Source organism: Paramacrobiotus metropolitanus, unplaced genomic scaffold (genome assembly GCF_019649055.1).
Source record: "Paramacrobiotus metropolitanus isolate TYO unplaced genomic scaffold, Prichtersi_v1.0 Parri_scaffold0000040, whole genome shotgun sequence".
Taxonomy (NCBI): Eukaryota; Metazoa; Tardigrada; class Eutardigrada; order Parachela; family Macrobiotidae; genus Paramacrobiotus; species Paramacrobiotus metropolitanus.
This window is the reverse complement of record NW_026570260.1, coordinates 471,778-495,019: the sequence shown is the minus strand read 5'-3', so window position 1 is coordinate 495,019 and position 23,242 is coordinate 471,778. Positions and strand designations below refer to the sequence as shown.

The 23,242-nt window shown below is 46.8% G+C and overlaps 4 protein-coding genes across 5 annotated transcripts; 2 read left to right on the top strand and 2 right to left on the bottom strand.

Annotated features, from left to right (window-relative positions):
- The first annotated feature begins 643 nt into the window (after positions 1-643).
- LOC129590446 (coiled-coil domain-containing protein 40-like) lies at positions 644-5,486 on the top strand. 2 transcript variants are annotated; one of them, XM_055485681.1, is made up of 14 exons: positions 644-684; positions 791-1,057; positions 1,122-1,425; positions 1,483-1,640; positions 1,732-2,220; positions 2,424-2,606; positions 2,663-2,908; positions 2,964-3,177; positions 3,234-3,495; positions 3,605-3,725; positions 3,800-3,985; positions 4,045-4,203; positions 4,259-4,460; positions 4,609-5,486. In XM_055485681.1, the coding sequence occupies exons 2-14, from the start codon at positions 890-892 to the stop codon at positions 4,659-4,661; spliced, it is 2,745 nt and encodes a 914-aa protein (XP_055341656.1). In that variant the 5' UTR covers positions 644-684; positions 791-889; the 3' UTR covers positions 4,662-5,486. The 2 variants fall into 2 exon arrangements, with proteins under 2 accessions (XP_055341656.1, XP_055341655.1); XM_055485680.1 differs by lacking the exon at positions 644-684 and having other exon boundaries at positions 691-1,057.
- A 725-nt stretch (positions 5,487-6,211) lies between these two features.
- On the bottom strand, positions 6,212-8,173 carry LOC129590525 (zinc finger protein SNAI2-like). The gene is made up of 4 exons (XM_055485800.1): positions 7,926-8,173; positions 7,213-7,694; positions 6,654-6,942; positions 6,212-6,450 (listed from the first exon to the last, which is right to left on the bottom strand). The coding sequence occupies exons 1-4, from the start codon at positions 8,008-8,010 to the stop codon at positions 6,212-6,214; spliced, it is 1,095 nt and encodes a 364-aa protein (XP_055341775.1). The 5' UTR covers positions 8,011-8,173.
- A 5,497-nt stretch (positions 8,174-13,670) lies between these two features.
- LOC129590339 (uncharacterized) lies at positions 13,671-14,431 on the top strand. Its single transcript, XM_055485506.1, has 3 exons — positions 13,671-13,877; positions 13,947-14,168; positions 14,236-14,431. The coding sequence occupies exons 1-3, from the start codon at positions 13,728-13,730 to the stop codon at positions 14,272-14,274; spliced, it is 411 nt and encodes a 136-aa protein (XP_055341481.1). The 5' UTR covers positions 13,671-13,727; the 3' UTR covers positions 14,275-14,431.
- Positions 14,432-17,093: 2,662 nt separating this feature from the next.
- On the bottom strand, positions 17,094-23,159 carry LOC129590337 (transcription activator BRG1-like). The gene is made up of 12 exons (XM_055485503.1): positions 22,385-23,159; positions 21,854-22,022; positions 21,593-21,734; positions 21,365-21,529; positions 20,657-21,307; positions 20,134-20,515; positions 19,780-20,004; positions 19,285-19,641; positions 18,771-19,186; positions 18,144-18,536; positions 17,723-18,082; positions 17,094-17,653 (listed from the first exon to the last, which is right to left on the bottom strand). The coding sequence occupies exons 1-12, from the start codon at positions 22,812-22,814 to the stop codon at positions 17,246-17,248; spliced, it is 4,098 nt and encodes a 1,365-aa protein (XP_055341478.1). The 5' UTR covers positions 22,815-23,159; the 3' UTR covers positions 17,094-17,245.
- Positions 23,160-23,242: the final 83 nt, after the last annotated feature.

Sequence of the window (23,242 nt, the reverse complement as noted above, 5' to 3'; positions counted from 1 at the left end):
GACCGTTTTCTATCGATGGCCTGTTCATTTTCATACCAACCGCTTTATTATGACGTACGTAATCATCGTTGATTTTGACAAACGACAGTCAAACGCTAGTTGCAGTAGTACAGAATCAGGTAAGAACGTTTGTGCAGAGTGCGTACACCAGCAAACGCCCATCTTTCTATCCGTAATACCAGATAAAGTTGTTGCAGTAATTGCAGCGGGCACAGCATTCCTGATAATTGCGGCAACTGCACATTCCCCGCTCCATCCTGGCCCGTGGGCTGGCGAGGTCATCGGCCGAGGGTATCGCCAGCGGGGCGGATCCTAGCGCAGGGTGCGGTTGTCCGCCGGCCATCAGATCGGCTCCGATGTAGGGAACGGGTAAGGCGGAGATGGGCTGCAAGAAAAGGCTGATGAGGACCACACTCACCACGGACCAGATCCACGCTGCTGACATTCTCAGGCTAGGTACGGTGGATGATGCGCTGCTAGGTGCAGTACTGCAAAGTAGGTATAAAAATATTACAAAATCTACCACCTGATTGCTTCGACTAATGCAAGTTGATTGAGATGAGAAAGCGGAACCAAATGCCGCAGCAGTTGCCAAGGAGGCGATTACACAGGAGACAGGCATTTATCATAAGCCGTTGTTATACTAGGGCTTTACTGTAGTGAGCACATCTTTCGTGATTTAATGTAAGTTCGTACCTTTTTTGTCAATGGAACTATTCTCCCCATTGTAATCAAATGTTTAATTCAGTACATAACTTCACAATTATCATTAGTTCAAATTTATTTACAGAATAAAATTATGAGATTCACTCATGTGATCGATAAAGCTGCTGGTGAACTGTACACTACATTATTCCTGTAAAGAAACGGGAAGAGTAACTGCGTAAAAATGGTCAATCTGTCCATGACGGATCCTATGGATGATGAACGAACGCCCAATGATGACAGCGACATCGCTAACATCATCTCCATCAGCGAACTGGCCGATGCCTTGCTGCCCGACAATGACCTTCTGGCTGATTACACCCCCAACGAAGGCGAGAGCTTACGCAATCAGGTACAGTTGCCCCGCTCTCCGTCAGCAACCTTATCACCTATTTGTTGTATTTCTTCTATCGCAGCCTAACTTCGCCGTCTTTCGACAACGCTACATCGACCGACTGAAAGGACAACTGCAGGATCTGGACCGCACTCTGAAGGCGCAGGCCTTGGAGACTGAGGCCATCCAAACCGAAGAGGAGACCAATGCCGACTGGATGTGGGATGTACAGCAGAATTATGCGCGACTGGAGAAGGACACCGCCGCGGTTAGCGCACAGCGTTTACAGCTGACCAACGCCCTGATGGATCTGCAGGAGGAGCTAGTCGGAGCAGAGAAGGTGCTCAGCCAGGAGGAGAAGTACAAGGCTGATCTTTTGGATAACGGTGAGCATATTACTAGTGGCTCAAACTGTTGCGGTAATTAAAGCGCTGAATGTGTAGAGAAGAAAAACCAAGGGGAGATCCAACAGTTAAACGATTATTACCATAAATACTACCAGGAAAAGGAACAGACTTATAAGGACGCCAAGATTGTCGACGTTGGAATTACACGCCAGAAGAAAGAACTGGTGCTGGCCAAACTGCAGAAGCGCCACCTGGTATGGTATGTACCCGGGAAATGTGAACTTCACCCTGTCTCGTCAAACACCGAATTCAATATATTTTGTGAAGACGTCGAATGTTGTATAGGACTTTGAAGTGTACCGCTACCAGCGTCAGATCATTAGCGCCGAGGAGCGGTTGGAGCTGCGCGCCGCTATCCAACGTCAACGTCTCGATGATCTAGCGGCGCTACGGCAGGAGAAGCTGGAGACTGAAGCGGAGTTGGAGTTGCTGCAACAACAGAGCGGCCAGGTGTCACGCGCCCTTACCGCCGACATGCGGGTACTGGCTGAGCGCAACCAACAGGCGTCCGGTCTGAGTCAGCAGCTGAAGGCCAGCGGAGAGGCCTTCCGCCACTGCCTGGCGGAATGCAACGGATACCGCAAGGATATCCGGGCGCTGCAAGCCGAACATGAACATTTGACACTAGTGACAATTCGAGCATCGCGGGAGCTACTGGCATATGAACGACGCATTGAAGGACTGAATCGGGATATGGAGATCCTGTATAATAAGCACGGGGAGATGAGCCGGCTCACCGTGGCGCTCAACGATAAGGCCGACGCGCTGACTAAGGTGAGTGGAGCGACGAATACAAAGAAGACGGGCATCTCAGTGATTAACTGCTTCCGCTCATTTTTTGTCTTGTGAATTATTCATTAGTTTTCAAACACTTTTACTGTAATGAGCAAACATATAAATTTCAGTACTGCTTATTGAATTTCAGTACTGCTTACGGGCTACCACAAGTTCATAAATTATTGCTGTACTTAAATTAGTATGAGAATCAACGCCAGCGGGAGCTGCAAGACATCCGGGAAACACTGACCAGTGAAATCAAGAAGAAAAACGATGCGGAGATGGCGCTGCACGAGACTCTAATGGAGAACAAATCCTTCACAAAGGGCGCCCGCTACTCACAAGCGGAATTTACCAAACTGTCGGAGAAACTCAGCCAACTGGTAAACAGTTGCATGCAAGACCGTTAACAGGTGGAAAAAAATGCATCTGCTAACAGGAAGAAGATGCCGGCCAGCAGGACTACGAGATCGCCCAGCAGGCAATCCTCCGCATCGAACTGACCAACGAGACCGAAACCCGCAGCAAGGAAATGCAACAACTGGCGGATAAGGTCAAACAGCGCGAGCAGCGCTTAAAGGACGCCGTAACCGCCCTCGAGCACGAGAGCAGCTTGATCGACCGCCGTCAGGACAAAATCAACCGCTTGCAGGCCAAGCTGGATGCTCTAATTGCCGCTTCCGGGGTACGAATAAAGGTCATCGTGTCCGAATTGGCACTGTGACAAGGCTGTGGTTTAGGGGGAAGAGGTGCGGCCCATCGAGATTCAGCTAGCCAATCTGCAGTCAGAGATCCAGGCGAGCGAAGAGCAGTACCGGAAGTTAAAGAACGACTGGCTGCGCTACCAGACCAGCATCGTCCGACTGACCGAACAGCGCGATAACATCAAGGCGACGGCCACGGATCTCGACAACCAGGCTTTCATCGCTAATTACAAGCTCAATCGACTAAACAGTAAGAAAGGTCGCACACGAGGGTACGTCGGGTGGGGTAATTCCTGTGGGTTGTAGAGGAGATAGGACAAATTGATGCGGAGTGCGCCGAATACGCCAAGACAGATAAGAAGATCCAGGAGAATATTGCGCGCGCCAGTCAGCAGTTGTTTCGGTTTAATCAGCAAGAGCAGGAGACGGTGATGAAGGCACTGGATGCGGAACATGCGGCTATTGAGGGGCTGAGAAAGGAGGAGGTGCGGCTGGAAGAGGAGAAGGCCCGGCTGGAGCAAACAGCCGAGCAGCTTAAGAATATCGAACAAGTCATCTATGACACGAAGTAGGTACGCACTGCACTGTCTGGCTTTTAATTTATCTTTCCATGTATCATCTTTTAGCGGTAACTGGGAAAACTAGTGTGCAGATATTTTTGCAGTATTTTTATTCAGAGAAAAAACGCTGATGTGGGAGCGAAAACTGGAGCTGAAGAAGCACGCAAAGAAATCCTTGGAGGAAGACTTTAACCAGGAAGAATTGGAGAATCTGAAAAACGAAGTTCATAAACTGCAAGTGGGTTCATCATTTTTACCGAAAACTGTAGTTGTTTTGTCAGTAAAATAACGCTGTGCCATCGGTATACGCAGCTGGACAAACAAGCACTGGAGAAGGAGCAATTAAAGGTCACCCAGGAGATGCTCTTTTCCGCCGAGCGTCGTGACCAGCTACACTCGCAGTCCCGCCGCCGTGTGTTAGAAGGCGAGGCACCTTCTCTAAAGAAGCTGCAGCAAATTGTCGAGCGGAAGTCTAAGGAAGTGCAGCGCTTACAAAAGGTTACCTATCTAGAGTAGCGTCTATAATACGAACCATAGGTAAGAATCGCTTCCATTAGGAATTGCGGGCGGTGCAAATCTTTGAGAACGATTGTCGGAAACGGTTGGATCTGGGGCAGAAGGCAGCGGAGCTGCAAACGGATGCGGTAAATAACCTAGAGGGTGTCTGGAAGGGAATCATTGAGCGAAAGGGGCAGCTGCTGAAGGAGCGTTTTCAGGTTAGTTTGCACGTACAGACTGTCGAGCTCTAAAGCAATTAGGAAGGATTTGTAGGTGCGCTTGGAGAACTTTGTGGCTCAGCAATATGGCAAGCTGTACTTGGGGGTACGTGCCGGGAGGGCGCCGGCAGCGAGACGGATAGCCAAAGCCACGGAGCTGAGCGATCTCAACACCATCATCACTGATCTGCAGGCCAAGACGGATTCACTGCAGAAAGTCATCGATGCCATCGGCGAACGGCATCCTGGGATTTACGGTAAATTATCGCTTGTTTAACAGAAATAACGGCGATATTCAACGTTTTAGTCGTGACTTGCTGTATTTGAACTGTACTCAAGCTTTGGTTTACAAATAATTAAAATTGGATTAAAACAAGCAAAACTAACATTGGAAATAATTTGCAGAAGATAAGAAGGCTCAAACGGCCACGACATCCCGAAGTGGCATCGCAGTTTAGAATACTGGTTGTTTTTTTAAAAAGAAATTAAATGTGCGAAGCAGTCTTCGCACATTTACTGTTTGGTTAGCCCGGGCATCCTTTTCTTTTGCAATGCATTTTGCACTGTTTAAAGTGACAGTTACAGGTAGGATTTGGCCTAGTACAGGCGACCGGAGCCGGCTTATATTGCTGGCTTAAAGTTTGAGCTAAATCTGCTGCTGCGTTTGACGTCCAGTCTGTGTCATTATAAGAAAAGGGCGAAATCGGCAACTGTTCCGATTAATTGTCAGCACTTGATTGTATGCCGCGCTGTGAATAGACAGCCGCCCTTAAGCAGCTACGGAAACTGTAGCACAGTGCACAGCGATATGATTGTTGTGATTCGCACCTGCCAGCTGACCTCACCGTCTGGAGTCACATTTCCAAGCGGGAACGCGGAACGCGCCACGAGACTGCAACCCTTTAAATTCATTTCATTCCGACTCGCCACCGAACTGTGCCGAAATCGAATTGAGAAGAGGCTGCAGCGCGGATCAGCCAAGACGAAATGTTTGTCTAGTGGATGATCGTCGCGCGACCACGTGCGTCCTTAATCACCATTAATCAGCGCTCAATGCACGCCCTTGTCCGACTCAAATCCAACTATAATTAATTGCTTCTGTTTACAGAAATACTTGGCTCCTTTATAATTTTTACGTATAACGGGCAAATCTGTATACTCGTTTTCAATTAAAGTCTTCAGTTATTAATGGATCGATGCAATAATAGTAAAGTATTACAATTTTTGTTTCATTATAAATCACGTAACGCTTAAAATTTGTGCTGATTCTGTGGTGCGAGAAAATACGCATTCGCATTTACTGCTTAATTGCATATTTTAGTTTCGGGAGATTTATTAAACTATGTTGCAGACAATTTCAACAAAGCATCAGAACTGAGCAAACAACAAAATTAAACTGCAACATAAGTAAGCACCCGTAACAATTCCGAAGCAAAAATACAGAACACGTAGAAATATAAATCAAAGCCATACGAAATAGAAAGATACACATCGCTGGATATCTGAACACAAGTGTGAGCAGGTACATATTGAGAAGACAAGTACGTGCGCCTCTGGCGATATGCAATGAAGAGCTAGTTAAGTTTCCCTGTGTACAAACGTCTGTAATAACAATTAGATTATAATCGGCCGGGACTGGGCAGACAGCGGCGTTTGAAACAGAGATCCGTAACACCTGTCGCTAAGGCACTGCGGTGTGCATAATATGCAGGGCAAGGCAGCCGGCTGTGTGGCTGTCTGTGTCCTGAAATGCACGCTGGTACGGCTTGGGTCATCTGAGGACAGCAGACGTCCGCTTGCGTAATATACTGAGAAACCTGCTGAGACAGAGAGAGACTGAGACTAGGCACAACTCTCCATTGTCCACTCGGCTGAATGGACGGCTACTTAAGTTCATTTGAGGATATAGCAAGACTGCGTGTATAGGCGTAAATGGATGATCACAAACACACGACTGACGCGAGTGAGCATATAGAGAGCTATAACAGAAGGAATCCATTCCCCATCATCAAACTAATGTGCCCTCCAGACTGGAGCCGGTGCGGGGCCGGTGTGGCCGGCACGTGCCGCTCTGGTGCTTGTTGAGGAGGGACATGCGCGAGAAGGTCTTCTGGCATAATTGGCATTTGTACTTTTTGATTTCTGCGTGGGTTTGCAAGTGGGCACGCAGATTGCTACGGTCGGCGAAGGGCCGCAGGCACTGGTTGCAGTGGAAGGGTTTCTCGCCCGAGTGTGTCCGCATATGACCTACATAAATCAAATTATTTAATCAAGAATCATATCTTGAACTCGCTTCAACGGTTGTCAGTCTTGCGACGTTTTGAACTTTCAAGAAATACAGATAATTATGTATCTTCCTTTTCCATATAAATGATCCGATCACAATTCATGCGGGGCAGTTACAATAATGAGTATAAATCTTAGATTACAAAAATGGCGTTACAATATACCTTTAAGTAACCACGGGCGGCTGAACCGGCGACCGCAAACCGTACACTGGTTAGGGAGGGTGTGGGTGCGCATGTGCATCTTCAGCGCTCCGATGGTCCCGTACAGGCGATTGCAGCTCTTGTTTTTGCACTGAAAGGACTGCTGGTGCAGCACGCTGCAGTGGAATTCCCGATGCTTCGTCAGACCCGACACCGTCGAGTAGCTCTTCTTGCATTCAGAACACTGGTAGCGTGGGCTGGAACGCCGACCGGAAAGGCTAGAATTCGGTTTAATGTCCAACTCTTCCATCTGGAAGCAGCCGACAAGGGTTTTAATTTTTATTACGGTTTTTATCAGTGGTTATGAAAAGAAACGTACTACAGGTACGAACAAGTTTATCTGAATAACGCAAATGCCAGAAATCTTTGGTAAAAAATGACACTTCAGAAATTTTGCTAAGAAATTAAAAATTATATATTCTAGGTTAGTTAGGAAAATTTCTCAAAATTTTTTTAAAATGCACTTTCTACATACCGTACAATTTAAATTTAGTTTACTTGCGGCTCTGTGTGTGCTCACCTCATGATCGTCGCATTCTTCCTCGATCTTTCCCAGTTTTTCGGCCAGCGTGGCCGGATGCGTGGCGGCATTGCCCAGAATAGTGTCGATATCAAAGGGTGTGCTGAGTGGTTTACAAGTCCTAACTGGCAGCGGCTGATTACTTATAGTCTGAAGATTGTGGCGTGCCGGTAGAAACGGCCCGGTGCTGGCCGGGGGGAAGGTGGGCTGTGTAGCCTGCAGACTCCAGGGGCCGTGATGCGGCAGCGGCAGGTAGACGGTGGGGAAGCCGGGCAGCGCGTTGACAGCGTTCAGCCACAGGGCATCGGGATTTTTTGGGGCCAACGGCTGGCGGTGGGTGTGCGTGTGTTGCACGTCCAGCGTGCTGGGGGAGGCCACACTGGCTGTCGGTAGGCCGATGGGAGGCCAAGGGTGGCTGGGAGAAGGGAAAAAAGGTAGATTGGCCGGGTGGGAAGGGCATTTGGTGTCGCGTTGGATACTGTCTGTTTATAAACAACGGAAGGCGTTTAAAAATTGATTAGACATTTTGTTGTTTAAAAGACTGATAAAAAAGTGATCTGGAAAAAAATCTCGAAAATTTTAATTCAGTATCATAGACAAAAGCTACCAAACGCATTGTTCAAATTGATTTTTTATTTACGTATCGAAATATTTTGCTGAAATAACGTAAATATGTAGTTCAAGAATACTGTAAATCTTATTAATTTATTTACCTCTTTTCGCGGGAAAAGCCAGCTCCATTGCGGCGAGATCCAGTGCCGAGTAGAGATCCTTTTTTAAGAGAAATGCTCGAGGCATTTTAACACACGTCAACAGATCCAGTAATACGCGATAAAACAATAATTCCGACTCAGTTTTCTTAGCTGAATTAATTATTTATATCCTAAGGTTAATCCCATTCTGCTCACGCCATAACAGAAAGAAGAGTAAGATATCAAAAACTCAATCGGAATACAACTGAATTGGCAAACTGCGTTCACGGCGGTAGTAAAAATGATTCCGATGACCAAAAAGAAAATCGTGGACTGAACCAGATTGCCACTCAGCCAACTGGCCAGCGGCTAAGCTGCTGCAGCCTTCCTGCAACGGTTGACGCTTCAGCGTTACCCCGCCTACTGCTGACCAACGGTCAGCTGTGTCCACCAATCAGCATTTGCTATGTCTTATTTAGTCGCACGGCGCTGATTCAACCGGTTAGCACAGCTTCTCAAGAAAAAAACAATGTAAACTGCGAAGTTAGCAAAAAAAGTTATTTTTCGGTAATATTTTTGACAGCACTCGTGATTTAAGCAGTAGCCTTTCAGCAGGAGTACAATAAGAGCAAGGCAGGCAGATTGATAGATCAACAGGTGCAGCCAAGGCAGTTGGTTTTAAGATTGCCCAGCCCGGAATTTTAACAGAATACTGGTCTGACCCGACATTAATGGAAAATGAAGGCAGCGTGCACCTGCCGGATTCACTTGAACGTCCAACGCCACACCAAATCACTTGAACACCGATATACACATTACACGACGCATGCCGGTCAACCACAAACTACACGGTCCGGGTAAAAAATGTGCTGGGCAACGGCGGAAGGGGAATGCGATCTGGAGTGTCGTACCGTGCTGATCAAGTGGTTAATCGAGGTTTGTATACGACGACTGGAATGCGGAGCATCTGCCGTATTCTGCTGATAGAGTTATAGTGTATTCATTTGACGGTGTACAGTACAGTATAGATGTTTTTGTTCTTGTGATATGTTCTGTATATAAGAAGTGCGAGGAGACAGCTCCGGCTGCAGGTTGCATCTTCATCGCCACTTCACCACGCTTAACCAGGCAACCGAGTAGCACAGGGTTGTAACATCAGGTGTTTGCTACATGTAAACTATAATTAGCTACGAATAAAAAGGCAGATTTATACTGAATTTATTGCGCAACCAACTGAAACATATTACCGCTGTTAGTTTACTTTTATACTACGGTCATCTGATTATTATCTGACGCTTTGAAACTTGATAAAATTTGGAGCCAGTGAATAAATAATTGAGGAGTTAACGGAATATTGCACTGAAGATCTGCTGCCGATATAAATTTTGCATAAATTCAGTTTCGATTTATTTTGTTTTATCTGTTTATACTCTAAGTACTTACTATAATACAACGCAAACACAATAATTTAGAAGTTGCTTAAAGCAGTTTTACTATATACATACAGATTACATTTAATTTGCCTATTATTAATAATATTAAAATTATGGATGGTGCGGACCATGCGGTAAGAAATGAATGAATGGAACGTGGTGTGGCAATCATGTGCGCGATATGCATACATTAGGCTCAATTAGATGAATAGCCTGGACAAACATTCATTCATTGAATCGTACGGAGGATACGATTTCAGTATTTCCGTCATCGCGCCCTACAGAATCAACAGATATCGGTGCTGGTCGACCACACGCACAATAAGCTCGGCTGAATGCCCATTGCAGCGGTATGCATGCACGCACAGCTATCGGAGTGACCTTTGCCTGACCCCGTGCATCCATCGAATGTGGGAAGGGGAAGGAAAAGGCCAAACATAATGGTTGATCAAACCCATCTCACTGACACACTTTGCCTTGCAAAAGCCATCATTCGCAGCTAAATGCGCTGAAATAGATTTCATTGAGATTTCTTCGATTGTGGAATCATTGGAATTTGGGCGACTTCCTCTTGCTCAACCAGCGTTCCTTCTCTGGGGCCAAAAAGCAGGTGGTCATTTCAGCCATCAAAAATTCCCCTTATTGTAAATTAGACGTTCCATACAACGGACAACTTGCTTTTATTAACCCAAAAAATAAGGTTTTTGCGTGTAGGATGATTCAAGGATCGCTGGGAAATGCGATCGGGCCATGGCTGCCATAAAGATAATAGGCGAGCATATTTAATTAGTCATAGCATGTTTGACATTGTATATGGATACGCGTCTATCTGCCGGGAAATGAATGGCGGCGGAGACGGCCTAATTGGCGTTGTGAGTGCGGACGGGCAGTGCCAATTGAGAGTGGCACGCGCGACCACCTTATCGGTCCCATCATCGATATCGTCCCGTTACATGCATGCTGTCCTGTTCACAGCGCTGCGCCTCAGCTGAGTTGACATCAGCACACACACTGCCGCTAATTGCTGGGAACACTCTGATTTACTGCTCCGGTCAGCATACAACGGCCAAACATTTCCCACTGTATAAACGCTGCATAACTAGCGTGTAATGCCCATTATCCATTACAGATACACATCGCGACATTGCTCGATTACGCTGCTCTCCTGTTTCAGTGGCCTAATTAAATTAACGACCGTTGCAAACAGCAGTGTTAGGGAGAGCCGGTCACCGTTGCCGGCCTAAGTAGATTTTGTTGGGAATGGAAAAGTCAGCAATGGACGCTGATACGGCAGGTGCGCAGCTGGTTGGATTTTAAGACGGGCTACCAGTTGCATCTTCTGACCTGCATCGCGGTGAGGAATGCGCTCATTGACAAGTACACCGTTATATTATACACGCCTCCTGCCAGCCACCTGCCGCATCAGATCGCGCAGCCACAATAACGGCGTATTCTGCAGCGTTAAAGTGAAGAAGGCCATTCTTTGCGCTGTGGCACATTTTGGACAAGCGACGGTGCAACGATCAATCGGCAGTGCTTCGGGATTGGGATGCAGCCGTTGAAACTTGCTCCTGCGGCATCTGTTGACTGCTACCTGTCGCCACTCATGCACTCGCTGGGCCGGACGGAAAAGCTCAACCAGGAAAAAGGAGCTGTTGCTCACAATTTAGACTGGATGCGCGCGTACATAATTGATGACAACCGGCATCGCTCGGCGCTCTCAAGTAGCCGGTTTAAGAAAGGTGAACAGAAGGTCAGCAGCTCGCATTTCCCGGCTGCGGATCACCGGCTGCCAATTACACTGCCCTCCACCGCTCGCCTGGCTTAATTAATCTGAGCCAAGCAAATTAAAAGTTGAATTTAATTTCGATTTTCGACCGCTCTGATGGGCAGGAATCGTGTCTGACATATGCAGTGAACAACTCGCAATTCATACCAAAGTAAAATACAATGTTGTTAATCGAGGCTTAGTATTTTTCCAGCGCAACAGTCATATTTACCTTCTCTACCATTTCTGCTGTAGTCGAGCGATGCCATTATTTGGCGCAAATTAGGAGGAACAGTCACGGAAACGTCTTGTTAAAACCAAGACACCATCTGCTTTGTGTGCGGCAGAATTGTGTGCTGACAGCGTAATGTGTTACGCCCGGCACGTCGTGCATTCCGATTGATATGTTGCTGGAAAGTCAATTATATTCGCCGGAATTAAAATGGCCTTTGCGCGGCCTATTCCAATCCATTAAAATCCAGCAGTCGCTGTGGCCGCAGAGAGCGCGGCGGGAGGCAGCCGTAAAAGAGGCGCAGACAACCGCAGCTCTGCGATGCACGTTTCATCACGAAGTGACGAAGACGACACATTCACGCTGCACCTGTTGCCGGCTGCTGCATTAGCATTTAGCCGGTCTCGGATGTGTATACATCCGCATCTGAGCATTCGGACCACTTGCGCCGCATCCCTGCGCCCTAATTCATTCTGACACTGACGGCCATTTACAACCGCCATATAAGATAAAAGTAACGGGACGGAATCGCAGAGAAATATAGAGCGGAGGAAGATGCGGGAAATCATGAAATCATGAAATCATTTTGCCGGTCAAGAGGCCAACTGTGCGCCATCCATTTCGCTTGCTGACCGCGCCGAGGGCGACAGCATGCGGATTGCAATCCTTAATTGAACGTCACGACGAAATCAAGATGCCCATCGCCATCGTTATTGCTGCTGCTTCCCTTGCGCCATGGCTGTTTTTCTTTCAAAGGCTTCGTCATCGACGTCTTAAGTTACGTTAGGGAAATCGGAGGCGCCTGCACCGGCGTTATGATCGTGATTTGATCCATAACGGCGTAATTTATGGACTTTTATTGTTTATCGTAATTCAGTGTTACTTGTGCAGCATTTGTGGATATTGTTGAAAGGATTTCAAAGTGAAATGAATAATTTCAAAGCATAATTAATAATTTTTAATAAGTACTTTAGGCTTTACATCTAATGTGGCTAATGCGTAGGGTAAGAAGTATGTTTTAATTTTAGGATGTAATCAGGGAAGCAAACATTCGTACTGTTATGATCTGCAGTTCAAAGAATATTTCTGTGAGTATTCTCCGTTGTAGTCGGTTTGCAGAATTCTGCTTCCGATCGGCGATCGCCGTTGAATTGGTTGCATAAGCAAGAATGCCACAATAGCAGGAACACATGCCGGGCGCGCATGCACCGGTTGCTAATAATCCTCAAGCATCCATAATCTTCCTTGTCCATCTGACGCAAGAGTGCAGTGCCACTGACCGGTGTCCCATTGTCCGGCGTCTGTTGTCGCGTAACAGGCAGGCAGCGTTAAGACACCATATGTCTGCTCTCTTCACCCGATCAACCTGCTCGCATGCTCACATTCTCCTTGCACTTCTCTCTTGCGCCACACAGCGCCTGCTGCACAAGCACACATTGCATCACGCCGCGGAGTTTTTTTCCGCTTCATTGTGTTGTGCGCTATCAGTTTGTTATCCTGGCCTTTTCGCTCCGACTTTATTTTTATCAGTATTTTTATAAAATTTTTTGTTCAGCTACCGTTTTTATCGTGACCAGTGATACATTTTCTTAATGATGGATCAGCAACATGTTAACGCGGAGTCAACGAGCGCTGATTGGTGTCGTTTGACCCGTGAACAATGGGCCCAGTTGTCGTTGACGCAATGCATAACAGTTGAGGTCAGTGTCTGGCGCATTGCATGAACATGTGGCGCTGATCGCACCTGGCCGATCGTTTGCGCCGGCCGGACAATTAAGCTCCGGCGCAAGTCACTGGCGATTGGCAATTAATTATGCAAAGACACTCAGATCATTGGCCGACCGCACAACATTCTGGACAATTCCATTAAGTGCACCCAAGGTGCGCATGTGCACCGGACAAGACAGTCCAATGCAATCTAGGCTGTTTTTAATTAGATGCTGACTTAACTTCAACCGAGGTGCCAACCGCGTCACCTGCGAGCATGCAACTCCCTCAACGCGCCAACGACCGGCGCATGACCTGATGTGATTACGCGCGTGCCGGCGCAGGGGAATAACCGAGAATCAAAAATGTTAATCATAGCAATGCTTCCAGTGTTTCAGCCAAAAAATTTCCTTACCGAATTGTTAGCCTTGAAACGGCTCTGTGGCAGAAAAGTGCCAATAACAACGGAGAATTGTGCGCTGAATAAACATCAACACGGTTATACAACGGTTACATATTGAAGATCGGCATGAGTGTTATTGTTGACTTTTGCTTTACCGCCATGAAAATATGCGGCACTGATATAAAACGTCGCCAATGCGGATTTTCCACAGACCAAACAAAAATTGCCCAGAAAGTGTTGTAATCGGCTATAGTTGCACTTAATTTCACAGATCACGAGAATGCTTTTGAAATTTGTAGCAGTAGTAGCGGTGGCATGTCTGTTTACTGTACGGATACCACTGGCGCAGCCGTTCGGTGTCAACTTCTTAGCGTGCCACATCGATGTCCCGTGCGGCATTGCTGACAACGCTTTTATCGGGAACCTAACGGTACTGAAAGCCATGACCTTTGCCGTTAAGCGCGCCGTAATTTTAATCGGTGTGGGAATTTGTTTGCAGATTCACCAAGTGTTCTGGCCAGTGACCTGGACACTGACGTACTTGGGAGGTGACCCCACTGACAGCAACAGCGGCTACTTCGCCGTCTCCACCACTACCGGCCAGATCACCACCACAACGGCGGCCACCGTGCCTCGGCCCACGACTTACACGCAGCAGGTGTGGAAGGTGGACGGGACGGATGCGTCCGGCTCCAAGAATCTGGTGTCGGCTTACCTCATCGTGAGTGGCATACAAGCGGTTCCCCCACTTATTCGCTGACTTGTTCGCTGACTTGTTTTTTATCCAGATTAAATGGCCTGGCCACTGTAACGGCGCGACTGGATAAGGTTACCGGATGACGCACAATAAAATCGAATAGGCATAACGTTTTCACGCAGGCGTTGGACAATGCATGTTTTTTACGTTAAGCGCAGGATGTTAACTTGCTGTTCCATACGTTTATACTATTACGTACTCTCCTTAATCAAACACTGAAATAAAGTCTTGTTAAAAATAATTCGTGTGTGTGTCGATTTGGTCAAGCTTATTCGATTCAATGAGATGAAACCTGTATTTCAGCACTCTTGGGTTTTAATATTGATCGATTCGTATTTCTGTGGCAGGACCTGAAGAACTTAACGCACCCAAATTTTTACAGAACGTAAGTTCAGCGTGTCGAACTCGTACAATGAACGAAAACACATTCAGTTTTGCCGATAATGATGTACGATATATGGTCGGGACATGTGCTCGTAGTCGCGCAGGAGTCAAGATGCTTCGTTGGGTGCGAACACAGCACGGCGTTCTCGGTTATACTGTTCGGGCTTTTCCGACAGAAAGGCAGATGAGTTGTCAGAAAGGTTTGTTTGCCGTTGGATGAATAAACTGTAGGTTTGATATTAAACTTTGATTCCATGGTTGTACACATGTCACATACGAGTGCTTACTATCCTCGTTTCATGAGAAAATATTACTTCTGTTTGTATACGATTCAGTCTGAAAAGACAACCTTTTTATTTGCGTAATGTCATGATCGGCCTTCCGGTCACCATAAGCCCTATTAGCCGGCGGAATCAGTGGATCACAATGGACAATGGTGTCGTAGTTCCGTCAATGAAGAGTACTGAACATTCAGCCGTCCGGCGAAAAGGTGTACGTATCAAGTAGGTCCACCGGTGAAAATCATTTCTGTTGAAATGCATTCACCTGGTGAATGCATTTCAACAAGAAATGGTTTTCACCGGTGGACGACTCCTCCACCTATTTGCTGAACTTCGTCAGGGTTCGTATAACAGTTTTTCCATCAGTCCATCCACCTTCCTGCCGGATACAGACGCCCTCTGCCAGTACAACCTGCCGCCGAGATTGCCAAGCGCAAGTGGCCCCTTTGTGTAGATACATCTGGATCGATCTGCAAAAGCGGGAGAATATGATTCTGTGGTACAGATAGAAAGCTACCGTTGTGCCATTTGTTACGCGCTGATTACCTGCCAGTGCCATATACAGCGGCAATGCCACTGCATGACCCGCCGCAACCAAAGGTCGTACTCCCCCGCTTTTGTCCACTGAACGCAAGCAGAACGTGCAGTCATTAGGGCACTTTTCTTTAATTAAATCAAGATATACGTACAGGATACAAATTCTACATATAGAAAGTGTTCAAACGAGCAAGATGTCATTAGAATGTACCGAACAACAAAAACCACCGCAAAATGCAAAAGAAACAGAACGCTTGGAAAACCCGCTCGGACTAAACCATTCAAAAATGCAGGGTTTACACGCTACAAAACGAAATGGGACCCAAATTGAGCGGTGAGATTATTTTGTAACTAGTGCGTACGATTAATGCGAGGATGTATCAAAATACGTCAGGGTATTCACGCAACTAAATTAAACCCAGTAATTAATTTTCTGACCTTACTTCTTTTTCTATTTCAAATTTGTTTATATGCATGATGGGTATAGCAATACGCCATTTTACCTTTCCGTAAGCGTGCAATAACTAATAAAATATTTACCTTCTGTGGGCACTGGTCGGTTAAGCCAACCAAATTAATGGAGCCACTCGTGATCACAATATTTTGTAATTACCAATGGATCCATTAATCTGGCGAGCCGCAGCATACAGACGCTTCAGAAAACTGAAGAGTCTTTCAGTTAACGGTACTGATATAGCTCTAGAAATTTCCACCACTGATCTGATAATATTTACTCCTCCGTTTTCTTCTCACGATGTATGGATGTGCATTGCCAAACAAAATGATGGAAGCGCTGATGCCATTTCCAGTAAAAGGCGACGGGTTAAAAAATTCATCGTTGCACTTCGTTGTCCGTGCCGCGGATAGCGTTTTAACAATACGAGTGCACAACGACAGAGCAGCGTCACTTAAATCTTACCGCGTGGTGCGGTTCACGCTTCGGTGTCGTTGTTAGTCTCTAGGTGTTTCGTTAACAACAAATACAGAAATCTGCCATACCTTAATTTCACAAATATGGGTCAGCATTATGCTTTCCCATAAACATGGTGAAATTATCGTATGGCCAGTTTCTGCGTATGCTTGAACGTGAAGCATATTCCAAGGATTTCGGTGATGGGCGATGACTTCGATGTGTCAAAGGCTCTTATTAAATTCTAATACGTACTGGATTTACATGAACGCCAAAGAGCACTAATCGCATGCCCGATTTCCTAAATGCATGTAAATGATGGAATGTTACCGAGGAACGCAAGGCTTTTTGCCGATCCATCTCGCCGGTAACTTTCAAATAACATGAGCATACTTATTGATCGGCAAGATATTAGTATTGTACTAGCAAAGAGATGCATATTGCACAATCTGATATAGTGCGCCTGTCTTAACTCCACTGTCAATTTATGGCAAGGAACTTAAATCAACCGCCTGATTCGGCTGCGAAGGGCCGTCATCGTTCGAATAAAGTGAACATCCGTGCGCTCATGAAGAGAATCAAGTCAATATGTGTGCTGCCCTTTTTATCTCGACGAAGTTAATTCCGACAACGAGAAATTGTTGCAGGACGGACGGTTAGTCACGTACCTCCGCTTATACCCGGGTTACCGATCTAAAAAGTATCAAGCAGCTTAATGGTCCAAGTAACTACACGGAGAATAACGCTGGTTTTAGAGTGCAACCATTTCAAACACACCCGGATTAAAAGTTCATTGACGAAATTTGGACTGGACGCTTACAAGACACAACATAAACACAAAATGGCAGCAACAACAGCGGCCGCCGATTGTTCTCACGACGTACAAATATTACATAAATTACAAATCAACAACCAAGTGCATGCAGCGGCTAATCCTCCTCACCCAGCACCATTTGGCGCCCCATGCTGCCGCCGCCAATGGAACCCGGTTCGACACAAATGTCGGTCTCGCCGCCGGCCAACTGCGCGCGTGCCTCAAGGTACAGTGCCTCCATGGTGAGGCTATCGTCGTAAATCTCCGAGCCCTCGATATTATAAACCTGGGCGTTTTTACACATGAGCGCCACGTCGGCGCCAAAATCGTCCAGGCTCTGGTATTTGCCATCCTTCATCGCCTTTTCCACGCGCCGCAGATCCATGGGCTTACGGATGACGCGATAGTAATCCGGGAGATCCTTACGCGACGGCAACTGGATGAAGGCTGTCGCCACGATGCGCCCGTCCATGTCCTGATAACTTAGCAGTGTGTCGTAGATCTTCTGGATGTCCTGTTGCACCTATAACCCATCCCCATGAATCTGATTCATAATACCTGTAATTAAAAAAAATATTCCACGCTTTGTAACCTGCTGAGGCACGGCTGCTTTGGGCGTTCCGGTGCCCCGTCGTTTCTTGGCCGGCGGCCCAGTCTCTGCCTCATCCATCTCCGCATCTACGGATTCCTCTTTCGGGGTCTTTCCCCGCTTCTTCTTGCCGCTCTTCTTAACCTCCAGCTCCTCCAGTGTCCCCTCGTCCACCGCCTTCAACCACTCCCGCTCCGTGAACCCGTCCGAGTAGTCCACATCCTTGTGGACCCGCGAGCCACGCCCAAACTCCCGATCATCGTCGGAATTAGCTGTCAGGCGTTCAATCTCCTCGTCGTTCTTTAAGATCCACGGTGGCAGCTCAGATTCGCCCATTAGATTCGGCAGACCCCCATACACTGACTGCAAACAAGCATTTCCCGCTAAAAAATGTGATCGCAGTCACTGATTATACAACACATACAGCGGCAATTTCTTGGGCCCGTTCCTGATCGATTCGCTGGAAGAGATCAAACTCATCTTCCGTGCGTGCCAACATCTGGTTAATGGTCTCATCGTCGGGGATAGCGTCCTCTTCCTCATCGCCGTCACCCTCCTGGGTGAGGATCTGCTGCAGGAACTGCTGGCGCTCGTTCAGCGTGGATTTTTGATCAAACATGCCGGCCTGGATGACTTTTTCGTCCATGTTCAGTTTGTACTTGGCCGCCGCCAGAATCTTCTCCTCCACTGAGTTCACCGTCATCAAGCGCAATACACGCACTTCGTTCTTTTGGCCGATACGGTGGGCGCGGTCCTGCGCCTGCATGTCCTGGTGGGGATTCCAGTCCGAGTCGAAAATGATCACAGTGTCAGCCGTCTGAAATAATTCAACCCAAAACGTACAGATTAATCAAATCAACAAACAGGACTGAAAACGTTATTACGGCCGAGGCGGGGCGACAATCAAAATTTCCTTCGTTCGCAAAATATATACATAAGCAAAGAAAAAACGATCAAACTGAAGAATCAAACTTACTTCAAATCGTTTTATAAGCAGCATTAATATTTTAAACAAAGAACAAGCGCCAAACACCCTTTAACATATTCCCACCTGTAAATTCAATCCCAGACCGCCGGCACGAGTACTGAGAACAAAGATAAAATAATCGGAATCCTTAGCATTAAACTCTGCCAGCAACCTGCCACGGTCATCGGCCTTGGTCGTTCCATCCAGGCGCAGATAGCGGAAGCCCCTCCAGTTGAAATAGTCCTCCATGATGGTCATCAAACTGGTCATCTGACAGAACATAAGGATTCGATGCCCAGAGGCTTTGAACTTAGGCAGGATGCGGTCCAGCAGCTCAAATTTTCCTGATGCCCGGTACAGAGTGGGACCGGTGACAATGCCGTTTGGGAAATCCTTTTTGCAATGCTCCGCAATGGCTTCCTCAATGTGTTCGAACATGAAGGGATGGTTACACATTTTCCGCAACTGCATAATGGTGTTCATCAGCGTTTTAGCTCCCCCTGACGAAAACACATTTTCTATTAATACTACTTGGTAAATTAACCAAAATTTTTATGGGACGAAACCCAAATCTTTTGGCCTTTAAACTGCAACATACCTTTTCCCTTTTTATTATGTTCCGATCCATCAGTAAGGAGAACACCCTTGTTCTGCATGTGGCGATAAATGATCCGCTGCAGTGCCGACATATCGCATTTAATCAGATATTCGACCTTGTCCGGCAACTGCGATTCCACTTCCTTTTTCAATCGCCGCAAGAGGAAAGGTCGCAACACTTTGTGCAGACGGCGAATAATGAGAATGGTTTCCTCCTCGTTCAGTTCCACCTTCTCCCCCGTTGTGGCAAAGGGCGCATTAAACCACTGCTCGAATGTGGCCACCGATTTAAAGATGCTCGGCAAGAGGAAATTCAACAGTGCCCACAATTCTGGCAATTTATTTTGCAGCGGTGTACCTTTTAATTAAAAAGTTGCACCAGCCGTCAGCCACACAAAAACTCAAGAAACAAATAATAGTTTGTACAAACGAATGAAATCAAAACTACGTACTCGCATACAAGATAACGGAAATAATCCTTCTAAATTATTCTTACCAGTAAGTAGCAAACGATGGGGCGATGTGTAATACGTGTTTAAGATCTGCGTCAGTTTACAATGATGATTCTTCATACGATGGCCCTCATCAATGATCATATACTTCCAACGGACTTTCGATAAAGTGGCCTTGTCTTTCATGATGTATTCGTATGTGGTCAGCAGCACATTCAATTTGCCTGTTTTGATCTGATGGGCGTACATGCGCCGCGCGGCCGGCTGACCTAAACAAACCCACTGTCCAATTATAACGAGCGCAATGTATTAGATTCCTTATTTCAGCACTACAAATTACTTTGATAATAAACTGTTTCGCATTAACGCAAATCCAAGAACTTTCATTTGTTCCAAACCTTTATATGGAATGGTGATAACTGAAGGCGCCCATTTGGTAAACTCCAGCTGCCAGTTAGACAGGGTGGACAGCGGGACAATGATGAGGTAAGGACCGGGATTTTTCTTCTCCTCCATGAGATAGCAGATTAAAGAGATGGTCTGGATGGTCTTGCCCAGGCCCATCTCGTCGGCCAGAATGCCGTTGAGGTTGTTATTGTACAGTGACACTAACCACTCCAGTCCGCGCAGTTGATACTCCTTCAGCAGACCGCCCGTTAGGATCGCCGGTTGTGTACTGATCGGCTCGCGAATGGCATGCGCCATTTGGTAGTAGTTCTGGTTGGACAGTGCCGCCACCGCGGTGTATTCGTCGTCCTCCGCCTTAGCGCTTTGAATCACCTGACGAACACGAAATATCTTGAACTTTGTATAATTCATAACCAGTTATATTATCCGTACGAGATATTTGTGCTAAAATATCGTTTCTGAATTTACTTCCAACGAATCTGCAGTGCACAGCGGTGGTAAATGCGCTCTTACATGTTCTACTTCTACGTCTTCGGTGACCGGTTTCGTCTCGTCCTTCTTGGGCAACACTTCTTCCTCCTCATCAGAGCCGCTTTCGTCATCCCGCGGCGCCACTTCGTAGCCGGGATGCGCCTCCAGCCAGCTATCCAATTCACTGGCCTTGGGCGCCTCCTCTCCCTTCAAAATGATCCCCGTAGCCGTTTCCATTACGTGCACCGTCTGCTCGGCCTCCACTTCGCTCGACTGCGAATTCTCATCATTGGCGCTGTCCTGGGATGTATCATCCGCCGCCAGTTGTTGAATCTCCTCCATCTCCGCTTTACGGCGATCTCGCATCTCCTTCTGCAGCTTCTTCCGCACGGTAATCTTGTGATCCCGCACCATCTCGGTTAGACTGTTGACGTACTCATCCGTCTGTTTCAGCAGATAGGCCAGACGTCGGTCCTTCTTCTGATCAATCAGCTTCCGATAGCCTTCTTCATCCTCCGCCATCAGCCGGCGCATCCGCTCCCGTTCTAAGCGCTCCTGCTCCTTCTTTTGCTCGCGCTCCGTGTTGGCGTGGTATGTCATCACCGCGCGGTTCAATTTAACAGTCTTGGCTTGGTTATTTTTATGGAATTCGCGGAAGTCTTTCCCGTGCGCCAATACGGCCGACAAAAATTCCTGCCAGCAAAAAAATGTAGCAGCCTGCTCCAATGACAACACTTAAACCACCCTCACCTGGTGTTTCTGACGCTGCTTCCGTTCTGCTTCTACCTTCTTCTCGTTCTCGGATTTCTCTGTCAACCGGGAATCGCGCATGATTTGTTTCTTGGAGGAGCGTTTAAATTGCGCGGGGTTCAATGCGGTTTGAACGGTGGTATCTTTCCGGTAAGAATCGCAAACCTGAAAACAGACACGGTATTCGATGACTGTGTGTAAAATCAAGCGCGGTTAATTCATACGTACTTCGCGACGTAGTTGCCGTTGGAGCCCCAACAACCGCAACGCTTTGTACTCAATCAAGGCCTTCCTTCGCATCTCTTCCGGCAAATTTCCGGGAATGTCCCGCTCCAACTCCTGAAGGCGGTCGGCAATACGCAAGCTAATACTAAATAAGAAAATATAATTATGTTTTACGGCGCACAGCTTGACAGCACCAGAAGGCAGAACGGGAGGGAGGAATCAACTATCAAGCCAATATCAAGGAAGTATGAGGAATTTGCTTACATGTGCTCGCGCTCACGCATAATAACACTGGGATCGACGTTAGCCACTTTGACTGGCGTAGCGGCTCGGTCGCCTCGCATTTGCTGCATCTGGGATACCACCTGCGGATGGAACGGAGCCAAGATTTCCTTGGCAGGAGCCAAGATGCCTGCCGTCAGTGACGACTCACCTAGAAATCATAACTTTCACACACACTGACAACAAATTAAATCATCAGAGCGAAAGTTAAATTAAGACCAATTAAATTAAAAACCCATTAAATCCAGCAACTGAGCAACGCCAAAGATTGTGTTCGGTAGTCCGCTCACTCACTGCTGAAGTATAGTAAACCAATTTCAAAAACCGCCATAATGAAAAATGCAAAATAAAAACCCGCAAAAAAATCACAAACTGCCAAAAAAATTATTGTAGAAAAGAAAACCCACATAAACGGTAAATGATTAGATCATTAGGATTTATACTTCGAGGTTCGATCGAACTGAACTTCTGTTGTTTTACCACCTCCCATGAACGCGAAAGAAATTTTTTTACCGTTCTCTGTTGGTTCTGCACCATCTTTTTTCTCGCTTTTCTGCAATGACGTTCCAAAGACAACCGAGTAGTGCAGCGCTTCAGGCAGCGGTTGGTGGCGAGCCAGACACTTGTAGGCCAGCACCTGCGCATGCAGCAGCTCCTTTTGGGCGTCAGTCAATTTGGGAGATCCATGGTCGGCGGCGGAGTGCGTCCCGTTATGGGCCACTGCATTGGGAAACTGCGCACTCCACTCCAACAAACGGCTGTTTTCCGCCAACGGCGCCGCGGAGACAGGCATGGGCGCGAAGGACTGACGGATCCTCTCTTTCATCTGGCTGGAAATGTTAGCCAGTTGCTGGTAGCGTGGATCCGCCTGCATCCCCCGCTCCTCCATCTGCACGATGGCGCGTGAAACATGGGGAAGTAGCTCCATTACGTTTACGTTCATGCTGATGAGCCAAGCAGTAACTAGTACGCGGGATTCATTCACAGTCCGTGTTGACTTATGACCAACAGCAGTCGTTAGAATATCAAGGCAAACTGCAGGACTCTCAAAGCGAAAAGCTCACAAACAAATGAATTTATTGCAATTTTCTAAAAATCATGCACTCATGCTACAATACAACAATCAACGCCGTAATAACAAAACATGCTAGACGAAAACGGAACAATAAATAATTATAAATTATAAAAATTATCATTCCAGTGGCGGGAAGACGGATTATCCTCACAGGCTCACAAACCAAATTTTTCGAATTTTTTCGAAATGCGTCCTACACCACAGCTTCAATGGATACGCAGCGTTTATAACGGTGGTATGATCGTACTAGTACATATTAAATTTCTGTATTTATTAAAAAATGGGCATCGCATACG

Bases quoted from the DNA above. Each gene is read 5' to 3' on its own strand.
- LOC129590446 (XM_055485681.1), top strand. From the start codon at position 890: ATGGTCAATCTGTCCATGACGGATCCTATGGATGATGAACGAACGCCC. The intron at 3,726-3,799 runs GTGGGTTCATCA...CGGTATACGCAG, and splicing joins ACGAAGTTCATAAACTGCAA to CTGGACAAACAAGCACTGGA. The intron at 3,986-4,044 runs GTTACCTATCTA...CGCTTCCATTAG, and splicing joins AAGTGCAGCGCTTACAAAAG to GAATTGCGGGCGGTGCAAAT.
- LOC129590525 (XM_055485800.1), bottom strand. From the start codon at position 8,010: ATGCCTCGAGCATTTCTCTTAAAAAAGGATCTCTACTCGGCACTGGAT. The intron at 7,695-7,925 runs GTAAATAAATTA...GTTTATAAACAG, and splicing joins GGCTTTTCCCGCGAAAAGAG to ACAGTATCCAACGCGACACC. The intron at 6,943-7,212 runs GTGAGCACACAC...GGCTGCTTCCAG, and splicing joins AAGAATGCGACGATCATGAG to ATGGAAGAGTTGGACATTAA.
- LOC129590339 (XM_055485506.1), top strand. From the start codon at position 13,728: ATGCTTTTGAAATTTGTAGCAGTAGTAGCGGTGGCATGTCTGTTTACT. The intron at 13,878-13,946 runs GTACTGAAAGCC...ATTTGTTTGCAG, and splicing joins CTTTTATCGGGAACCTAACG to ATTCACCAAGTGTTCTGGCC. The intron at 14,169-14,235 runs GTGAGTGGCATA...TTTTTTATCCAG, and splicing joins TGGTGTCGGCTTACCTCATC to ATTAAATGGCCTGGCCACTG.
- LOC129590337 (XM_055485503.1), bottom strand. From the start codon at position 22,814: ATGAACGTAAACGTAATGGAGCTACTTCCCCATGTTTCACGCGCCATC. The intron at 22,023-22,384 runs GTAAAAAAATTT...TATGATTTCTAG, and splicing joins TGCAGAACCAACAGAGAACG to GTGAGTCGTCACTGACGGCA. The intron at 21,530-21,592 runs GTACGTATGAAT...GTCTGTTTTCAG, and splicing joins AACGGCAACTACGTCGCGAA to GTTTGCGATTCTTACCGGAA.